General features: G+C 32.1%; 2 protein-coding genes across 3 annotated transcripts; one reads left to right on the top strand and one right to left on the bottom strand.

The window, feature by feature from the left end:
• The first annotated feature begins 1594 nt into the window (after nucleotides 1-1594).
• Nucleotides 1595-3853, top strand: LOC145115350 (AP-1 complex subunit sigma-2-like). Of its 2 annotated transcripts, none has more exons than XM_079051625.1 (8): nucleotides 1595-1743; nucleotides 1893-1942; nucleotides 2546-2632; nucleotides 2732-2823; nucleotides 2963-3071; nucleotides 3161-3196; nucleotides 3366-3452; nucleotides 3521-3853. In XM_079051625.1, the coding sequence occupies exons 2-8, from the start codon at nucleotides 1940-1942 to the stop codon at nucleotides 3590-3592; spliced, it is 486 nt and encodes a 161-aa protein (XP_078907751.1). In that variant the 5' UTR covers nucleotides 1595-1743; nucleotides 1893-1939; the 3' UTR covers nucleotides 3593-3853. The 2 variants fall into 2 exon arrangements, with proteins under 2 accessions (XP_078907751.1, XP_078907750.1); XM_079051624.1 differs by having other exon boundaries at nucleotides 1857-1942.
• An 889-nt stretch (nucleotides 3854-4742) lies between these two features.
• Nucleotides 4743-9605, bottom strand: LOC145115019 (LRR receptor-like serine/threonine-protein kinase FEI 1). The gene is made up of 15 exons (XM_079051165.1): nucleotides 9384-9605; nucleotides 8799-8943; nucleotides 8542-8725; nucleotides 8099-8234; nucleotides 7882-7953; nucleotides 7683-7754; nucleotides 7528-7599; nucleotides 7369-7440; nucleotides 7193-7264; nucleotides 6983-7071; nucleotides 6286-6447; nucleotides 5866-6198; nucleotides 5535-5780; nucleotides 5322-5455; nucleotides 4743-5230 (listed from the first exon to the last, which is right to left on the bottom strand). Exons 3-15 carry the CDS (start codon nucleotides 8636-8638, stop codon nucleotides 5012-5014), a joined length of 1776 nt encoding a protein of 591 aa, XP_078907291.1. The 5' UTR covers nucleotides 8639-8725; nucleotides 8799-8943; nucleotides 9384-9605; the 3' UTR covers nucleotides 4743-5011.
• Nucleotides 9606-10128: the final 523 nt, after the last annotated feature.

Here is a 10128-nt window from a genome sequence, read left to right as displayed (position 1 = left end):
AATATTGGAAACTGGATTTTTTTTCCAAGAATTTCTTTAAGTAAATTCCATTTTTGATTATTAGTATTAGTTTAATAAAATTTATATTTTATTAATTTAGTAAAAATTTTAAAAATCAATTTTTTGTTATCATTTTCAATTATCAGTTTTTTGTATATTTTGTATATGTGGTTTCCACGGGTTGTAACTTAGTTGGCTATAGACGAGTCCAAAGCCCGGTGATATTTGTTTTCTAAGATGGTCAATCGGTCATCACTCATTATGTTGGGTAAATTACACCAATCGTCCCTTGTGTATATGTCAGAAAGCGTGTTTAGTCCCTATTTCCAAAAATTAACTCAGACCGTCCCTGGTTTGATTTAACGTTGCACGTTTCATCCTTGAAAGACAATTTTGTTGCGAACTTAGTCCTTGCCAAATTTTAAATGACCATTATGCCCTTGTGTTTTTATTTTTCAATTAATTTATTATTTATATTATTATTTTCAATTAAAAAATAATAATAAATGCCCCCATCTCCTTCACTTTCCCCAACCAATCCACCTTTCATTATTACCGATCGGAAAGAAACATACAAACACACACACACACACACACATACAGTCACCGGCCACCCTCTGACGAACCTCTCCCACCCTTTCACTACATTACTGATATAGAAAGAGGAGACCTACAACTCGTTGATGGTGTGGGTGGGTGTCGAAGTGTATATCATTGGTGGGTTAACGAAGATTGGAAAAGAGTGAGTAGGTGAAGGAAGAAGGAGTGGTGTGTTTGCTAGAGAAAGAAGAATGAGGAGCACCAATGAGGAATTAAAGAGGAAAGCCTACAGCAACTAGGGTTTTGGGTGGTTTTCGGAGTGCGGATCAGTCTTCGGCCTCCTCCACCTCCAAGAACATAGGGTTTCACGAACACGATCATCAACATCGATTAGGATTTTAAACCGACTGAAGCTATCGATCTCCTTCTTCATCTGTACGCCGACATCGATCTCCATCAGCTAGGGTATTGAGATCGATGATTTCTAACATATGTTTTGATCGATTTCTAATAGATGTGTAGATCGATCAGGGCCTCCATCGTCACATGGATGATGTCATCGGAGATGGAGAGGGTGACGTAGTAGCAGGATGTATAAGGTGCCGATTGTGGTTTGGTTCAATGATGTAGGTCTGCGAAGGAGGTGAGAATGGGGGAGAAGGGAAGTGGTGTACTGTGATTTAAGGGTGATAGAAAGAGGCCGTTGGCGGTTTCCAGCGATGCTTATGGTGTGTCGATCTTGAAGGTAGTGGTGGTGCCTAATGGAGGTTGTGGCTATCGATATAAGGGGAGGGATGGGGTATTTGTTTTATTTATTTATTTTTTTAATTTAAACTGATACATAAATAGAAGAAAACGAAAAAAAATTATTAAGGGTAAAATAGTCATTTCATGTCCATAGGGACTAAGCATGCAATAAAAAACAAACTCAGGGACGGTCCGAGTTAATTTTTTAAAATAGGGACTAAACACGCTTTCTGGCATATGAGGGACGATTGGTGTAATTTACCCCGTTATGTTATATATTCCTGAACAAATTTATACTACTTTTCTTGAAAAGAAAATCATGTCAGTTTAGTATAAGTACAGGGGCTTGTATTGAAACTTTACATTTTCGGTTTATAATCCAACCCGGCGGTTCTGTTCTCCGTTTCACCGGTGACGAACAAAAGCAAATCCAGCTCTTCACTTTCTCTTTCCAAGGTTCATTTTCTTCGTCTTGATCCGCAGAACATTCTTAATTTAATATAGAATTCCATTCCGATTTGCATATTCATGTCTATTCGTCTTGTGATCTGCTTTAATTTTTGTAATAGTTGATGTCATTTCGTGTTCCCCGGTCATCTTTTCAGTTGGATCTGATCGGCAGACGTGAAGCTTCTATTGGATAGTTTCAACCATGGTGAGAACTCAAACATTTCTCTTTTTTGATAATTACGTTTTTACAAAGCGTTGTTGTAGAATTAGGGTCTGTAAAGGATATCCATTCATGAGGATTTCGTTTCACTTTCCAAAGTTCTCCAGGATTGGGATACATGAAAATGTCTGTTTACGCTTGAGGACATTGTGTTTTTTGCACTGAAATTGTAATGTGAATACAATGCCTCTTCTTTTGTTGCAAAGTGAGCCTGATCTCTGTATTCGTAAAATGACTATATCAGAAAAAGATAGATACAGATGTTACATCATGTTCTACTTAGTACATGTTGATGTGATCACTCCACATGTCTAGTGGATGCTAGTTAGACACTTATGCACTTCAGTGAAGCCCATTGTCATAGGTATAGGATGATTGTTGTACTGTGTTTCTGGACTTGCTCTAGTCTTTTGTTTGAGCAAAAGGCAGGAATGCCCCCTCCTCATTGAATGTGTATTTGTGGTTCATGTGATATCAAGGTTTGATGTTCATCCATTACTTTAATGTCTTGAGCTTCTTCTACCTCCTAGCAGAATAAAAAATAAAAAAAGTGGTAATTTTAGGTTGACACTTATTTTCTTGTTGCAGATTCAATTTGTTCTCTTAATAAGTCGACAAGGAAAGGTTAGACTGACAAAATGGTATTCACCCTATTCCCAAAAGGAACGAAGTAAGGTATGTTATTCTCCTTATAAATTATGTCATACTCTTCACACACAGATTATTAACTATGTGATTTTTAATTACAAAAAAAAAAAAAAAAAAATTGTATAGGTTATAAGAGAGCTCAGCGGGATGATTCTCACACGTGGTCCCAAGCTTTGCAATTTTGTTGAGTGGAAGGGATTTAAAGTTGTTTATAAAAGGTATATAATTGTATTACACTGGGACTGATGTCAATGAGACAAAGGTTGCAATTTTTTGTCTGTGCAAAAGATATGAATGCCCTCCTCACTGTTATCATTGGAAATAATACTTTAAATCTGAGTGTTTTTTACTTGTCAGATATGCAAGCCTCTACTTTTGTATGTGTGTTAACCAGGAAGACAATGAATTGGAGATTCTTGAAATCATTCATCATTTTGTTGAGATTCTTGATCGTTACTTTGGAAGTGTGAGTCATCTAAACTTGGTAGAAATTAAATTAAACATATATTATTAAAATCAGGAAAATGAAACTAATTTGGAACTTATTTTGGCTAGGTTTGTGAGCTGGATTTGATCTTTAATTTTCATAAGGTATGTTAGCTCAATATATGCCCATGAAAAAGTGAAACAGTTTTTGTTTTTGGAAAATTTCATGGTGCAATTTAATTTATATTTAAATAATTCGTTTTTATTATAACTGAAATAAATTATTTTATTTCAGTTTATATACCTAACGAGGGTATTTTGGTCTTTGGTGCAGGCGTACTACATACTGGATGAAGTTTTAATAGCAGGAGAACTTCAAGAATCAAGCAAAAAGACAGTTTCCCGTTTAGTTTCTGCACAGGTAATATTTACATTTTTATTTTTATTTTTTCATTTAACATTAAACATTTTAATTTTAAGTTTTTGCAGGATTCTTTAGTGGAGGCAGTGAAAGAAGAAACAAATTCTATAAGCAATATAATTGCACAGGCAACCAAGTAAACTCCAACTTCATTTTTTTTGGGGTTCTCCTATATACATGAATTAATTCGTGTATTAAACTCAAATCAGTAAACAATCATTAGAGTAATGAATTCATTACTGCACAATCGATCATATACACTTGTCACTTTCATAATTTCTATTTATTTTTATTTTTTTTCATTTTGTTCCCTTTAAACTAGTTGAATGTTACAAAACACACCCTTTTGTCACTTTCATATTTGTTATTGTTTATATATGTTTTTCATTTTGTTCCCTTTAGACTAGATGTAAGTTACGAAACACACCATTATGTTTTTATTCTTTTAAATTTCGATAAGTTTATTTGAAATATGTAAATAAAAATATATGCTAATAATCTTAATAATCTTAAAAAATATATGTTAATAATTTTTTATTTTTAGTACCACTATAAATTCAAATTCATTTTTAATAAAGTTTCTTTTTTCACTAAATGTTTTAAAAAGGATAACATAGTTTAGATTAGGGACGTATTTAATCATTTATCTCTATTTTTTGTTGTACATAAAGGTTCTATTATAATGTATAGTAACTTGTCAATTATTTTTACGCCTACTACTTATAATAATAATATATATTATACATTTAACTTTTCAATCATTTTACTGTTGAAACCTCATCACCAAATATTAAAAAGGCTTTCATTATAATGTTCCATCATCAGGGTTCCATTATGTGTGCCAATATATGGTTCAATCATCATGTTGATAAGGTTCAATCGTTCCATTATGTGTGCCAATATATGGTCCAATGATTATGTTGATAAGGTTCAATCATCTTGTCAATATATGTGTGTCAATCAATCTAACAACGAAATGTAATATTACAATTGTATACCTCTGGTTTTAGTTATAGTTTTAGAAAAGACATGCGTTCTTTTTTTTTTTTTAATTTATATGTTAAACCCTTAAAACTTTATTAATTTTAAAAACTAACAGATAGAAACATATTATTTAATCATAAAAGTTGTATAATTAAAACGATCTCATAAATATATTTACAAGAAGAGTAATAATGAATATTATTAAATATTAATTAAAAAATTAATTTGTTAAATAAGAAATATAAACTACGAAACATTAACAAAAATAGAAGGGATAAAAATGAAAATTCGATTAGAAACAAAATATGGTACAAAAAAAATATCATAAAATCGATTAAAACTAGCATCAATATACATGGGAAAGGTGCAACGACAATAAACGATGCATTTTTTCAATATAACAAAAAGCCAAAAATATAATCACAAGGGCCAGAAACTCAACCATGACTACTACTCCAAAAAAACAATACACACTTGTAGTTGTAGATGAAGCTTTTCTTACTTACCACCAATCTACCTTCTGCTCAAAGAATCTTAATAAATATAAACCCAACCAAATAAAAACCCGACCCGTTTTAATCAGAAGCAGAATCATAGAAGTCACTAGGACATGGAGTCATGACTTCAGATTCAAGTGTTTGTACTACCCTATGCATTGTGGGCCTCTCTTCTGGTGTTGAAGATACACATTGAATCCCCACTGAAAGAAGAGCATCTAGGGTTTCTGATTCCACTCCTTCACAGTTTGTATCGATGATTTCTCGTTGTCGATCTTCTGTTATTAAATAATTCAACTGCAAAGGGTAAAACCGTCATTTCACATGTATTCGCACAGAAAAAAAAAACCAAACAGTTTCAAACTACAAGGGTAAAAAGGTCATTTACCCATCCGACAATATTAAGGCCTTTCTCAATAAATGACGCATCGGTTGGCCTCTTCCCACTTATGACTTCAAGCATAAGCACCCCAAAACTATAAACATCTGTCTTCTCTGTTGCTCTACCACTCTGCATATACTCTACAAAATAGCAAAATGTATTTTCATTCATTTATTTCTTCTTTACTTAATAAGAAAAAAATAATAATAATAATAATACCTGGAGCAAGATAGCCAAAAGTTCCAGCTACAATTGTTGTGATATGAGATTCTTCATCTTCCAAGAGTTTTGCAAGTCCAAAATCAGAAACCCTAGCCTCAAAATTTCCATCAAGTAAAATGTTACTTGATTTTATATCTCTGTGAATGATTCGAGGTGAACAATCATGATGCAAATAAGCTAATCCTTTTGCAGCTCCCATAATCACATTAAGTCGAGCATCCCAATCTAGAAGCTCAGATTTTTCTGCAAAAAGAAAAAAAAAAAAAAAAAAAAAAATTTCAAGAAAATGGAAATTGAAGAAGAAAAGGGAAAATTTGTAAGTTGTTACCATGTAGAGCTTCATCTAGACTACCACCAGATAAGTAATCATATATTAACAATTTAGAAGTTGGAGAGTTGCAATATCCTCTTAGATTTACTAGATATCTGTGTTTAATGCTTCCAAGAATTTCAAGCTCTCTTTCAAAGAATCGATCAAATCCTTCGTTTAATTTTAGTATTCTTTTCAATGCAAATACGTTTCCATCATCCATTGATAGTTTGTAGACTGTTCCAAATCCTCCAGCACCAATTACATGTTCTTCATTTAAAGTTTCCAGCTTTTTTATAATATCTTTTGAAGAGTATGGCAAGTCTCCATGAAACATCACAATCGATGCACCTGAACAACCAATCAAAAAAAAACATTAGAAAGTATATGATATGATCTTTAATTGTTATTAGAAATAGAAATAGAAATGAAATTCACCTCCACCAACATCTACTGCAAGACCTTTGGCATCATTTTTACCGAGTTTTTTGTAAAGAAAACAACCCCAGAAACACATAAGTGCAACAAGAAGCAATGCACCCACAGTAGCAGAAGCACTGATAAGTAGCCTCCCAGAGTTTTTCTTTACATTCTGGCTTCCTGTTTTTATAAAATATACATTTATTAATTCAACAACATAAAATGGTAAGTAATTTATTGATTTAAACAAGGAAAATGAATGTGATAGTGTACTAGATAACATAGAGGCTTTTTTGACTGAATCTGAATAAATGACTAATTTATCCTACTCAACAAATGACTGTTATTATGAATGATCACATTAAAAAATTAAAAACAATGATATATTAATTTTCCTCTAATTGAATTTGAGTTATTAACAAACACGGTTTAGAATAGAAGAAAGAGAGATTAATACAACAATATCCCATAATAATCGAGATATTAGTTTACGCAATAACAAACTTTTATGTAATATTTTGTAGATAAAGAAAGTAATTTTAGTAGAGTTTTTATGAAAATGTTATCTTTAATATTTGGATGAAACTTTTATGCAGCAGATTAGAAGAAAGATACAAGACTGTTTATAAATTTGGAATTTAAGGTAAAGGGTAGTTGGGTTAAATAAAGTCAACCAAAAATGGTTTGACTGAAATTCAAAAGTTATAAAGAAAACCTGTAGGCTGTGAGCCTGTTGAACCTCCATCATCATCTTTGCATAACTGATTAATATGCTTCCCACACAAGCCACGGTTTCCAAGAAAACTGCAAATAAATAAGCAACAAACAATTACAATTTTCTCCTATAATTTGTATATATTATTATTATTATTGATCCCATATATATACACAATTATATAAGCAAGAAATGAGAGTCAAAACTCACGAGGCAGTTCCAAATTGGTCAAGAACACCATCAGATGGGATTGGCCCTGCTAGAAAATTGTTGGAGACATTGCTTCATGATATAACAGAGTGAACACAAAAGTCAACATACAAAAAAGTTTTAGAAAAAGTCAAAAGGGGCTGAAGAATGAAGCATGAAGATAAGCATATACTTACAAATTTAAAAGGCTCCTCAAATTCCCAAGTGATGTGGGAATACTTCCACTCAATGAGTTGCTAGAAACATCCCTGCAACATACACAAACAAACCCTAGTTTTAACTTTTAAGAAGAAGAAAAAAAAATATTTATTGTGGACAATATTTAAGTAACTTACAATGTTTGAAGATTCGAAAGATTTCCTATTTCAGTAGGAATAAACCCACTTAAGTAATTATTCTGCAAAAATCTGTCATAAAAGAACATTATTTTACAAATATAAAATAAAAGATTACCTTTTTCCTATTTCATATACTAAAGTATTGTACTTACAAGCCTTGAAGCTCTGTACAATTTCCCAACTCTGGAGGAATTGCCCCATAAAAGTTGTTGTAATGAAGATCTCTACATCATATGATATAATTATATATATATATATATATATATATATATATATATAGCATCAGTAGTTAATTGCATGCTATATTTGTAAATAATAAGCACAAATGTTGAAACTTGAAAGATCACTTACAAAAATTTTAAATTATCTAGCCTTCCAATATCTGGTGATATGGGTCCACTCAACTTGTGATTGGAAAGATTCCTGTAAAGTTATATAGAAGAAATGTTAAGGTTTATAGTTTGCTGACTTGGTGATGATGTGGCACCAAAAAGCTTATTGAAAACTCTCCTAAAAGAGTAGTTAATTTAATACATTTAAGATAAAGTGTGAAGTATTGAGATCTTACAGATATACAACTCTTTTGGTCTTTAAATCACATGTAACCCCTTTCCACTCACATGGATCAGGATCTTCTGGCCTCCATTGATGAAGCATACCATCTGAACTAATAATGTTTGTTCGGAAGTTTACAAGAGCTTCACCTGAAAAGATACAGTAAATATTACATTTCAAATATAAGGCAAGTTCTTGTGAAGTTATCAATTCACAATAACACCTTCAAAAAGCTTGAGATGATTAACAATAACAAAAACTGAACAGATATGACATAAGATTTAGCATGTGATTCACAAATCTTTTTGTTGAGGTTTACAACTTCTCATAGAATGTAACATTAGAATGGTTCTTTAGAAAAGCCAAAAAGAAAATAGAAATTGGATATTCTGACATGACTTATTGGATAAAAAGATAAACTAATGTTAAATTTAGTACATAAATCGATTGACATACCATCACTAGTGAGACATTGGAGTCTTTCCACCAGCAAGCAGAGTGATAGAAAGTAGAATAGCAATGGCCCCTGAAAAACTGTAAGGAGAATGCCCATTGCTGTGGTGATAAAGCATAATAAAGTTCCTACAACTCATCTGAGGCACTAGGTGCACCCCATCAACATGCAACCATATGAAGATATCTGTCAGATAGACAAGCTTCATCAATGATCATATAAGGAAGAAATTAAACTAAAAAGTTAAAATAGCCCTTACATTCTTGTGAAAATAGGCTACAAAAGCATAACAATTCAAATACAACGGCTTTCCAGTAGGTGCAGAATGAAAGGATGAAGAAAGTATTAAAAGTAAGCCCTGGATTGGCACGTAGCTTTGGAAACAGCTTATGAGAACTATGCTCCTGCAAAAGATAATCCAAGTAAATGACATATTTGTAGAAGGTAAGGGTTTTGAATGCTATATGTTTATCCTACAACACTATGTTTGCCATGAATAACATCAATCCTGCTCCACATACCATAACTGACCACAAGCCATTTCAATAGGCTACAATCTTCAGGTTTGACATTAATAAAAGACTATCCACACGTATCCCAGAAAAAAAGAGGGAAAAGACCTAACATTAACAGACACTGCACCAAGCTAAAAAGATGCAATGATTCGCAAACAGTTCTTTAACAGAACAAAAACATAAAAACTATCATTTTTAAGTGATCAAAATCAGAATGTAAGCAAGTGAAGTACAAGTGGAGCTAATCTTATTTGATTTGGGTAAATTTACAACAATCCCAGCTCAGATTAGATCGGAAAAAGGTAAATTAACAAAACGTGAAGTGATACCTTGGTGTGGATCTGCGATTGAACAAGTGGGAATTGAAAGTTTGAGGTGGAAAGTAGGGAAAGAGAGAAGAGTATGAGAAAAGTAGAAAACAATCTAGATTTGTGCGATTGAAGAAAGAGAGAGAGAATATGGTTAGGGATTGATTAAAAAGGGGGGCGTGAAGGAAGAAGAGATGCAAGTGGGAAAAGAGTGTCCGTACTTGCGACCGACGCTTGGATTGCGTTGCTACTCCACTGCTTGCAACTTGGACTGTGTACTAAACACCAACGCATTTCATTTCTTTTATAATTTAGCCCTTCACTTTTCAAATCTTTTACAAAAACAGTCCACCTTTTAAAACTTATTTAAAATTTTGATTTGGTTTTTGATAACTATTTATTGTAAAAGACCTATTTAATTTTGGCAGGCATCTTACGTAGTTTTTGGTCAAAATAAAGCTACGATAGTCAACTTTGGTAGTGATATTATTTAAGCATTTAATGATTGTTTGATGTAATTTGTTTTTGGTTTGGTTCTTGTAATTATGCTGGTGTTTATTATTGGTAAAATAGGTTGGCATCTTCTATATGTTTTATTAATTAATACAACTGATTATCATTTATCAATTTCGAGTGACTTAAAAATTCGTTGTCATATTTTTTATATAAAAAGTTAAAATAGTTAGTTTTTATGAAACAATTAGAAATAATACTATTAACAGCCGGTTATAGAAAATTGTGTATTAGCTTTTCTTCAGTTCATGCA

Source organism: Lactuca virosa, chromosome 5 (assembly GCF_052849685.1).
Source record: "Lactuca virosa cultivar CGN04683 chromosome 5, Lactuca_virosa_CGN04683_v6, whole genome shotgun sequence".
NCBI classification, from domain to species: Eukaryota; Viridiplantae; Streptophyta; class Magnoliopsida; order Asterales; family Asteraceae; genus Lactuca; species Lactuca virosa.
Note: the sequence above shows the minus strand (reverse complement) of the source record. Positions and strands in the feature narration are given on the sequence as shown.

Bases quoted from the DNA above. Each gene is read 5' to 3' on its own strand.
- LOC145115350 (XM_079051625.1), top strand. The intron at 2,633-2,731 runs GTATGTTATTCT...AAAATTGTATAG, and splicing joins CCCAAAAGGAACGAAGTAAG to GTTATAAGAGAGCTCAGCGG. The intron at 3,453-3,520 runs GTAATATTTACA...AAGTTTTTGCAG, and splicing joins CCCGTTTAGTTTCTGCACAG to GATTCTTTAGTGGAGGCAGT.
- LOC145115019 (XM_079051165.1), bottom strand. From the start codon at position 8,638: ATGGGCATTCTCCTTACAGTTTTTCAGGGGCCATTGCTATTCTACTTT. The intron at 7,954-8,098 runs GTAAGATCTCAA...ATAACTTTACAG, and splicing joins ACCAAAAGAGTTGTATATCT to GAATCTTTCCAATCACAAGT. The intron at 7,441-7,527 runs GTAAGTTACTTA...TGTATGTTGCAG, and splicing joins CTTTCGAATCTTCAAACATT to GGATGTTTCTAGCAACTCAT.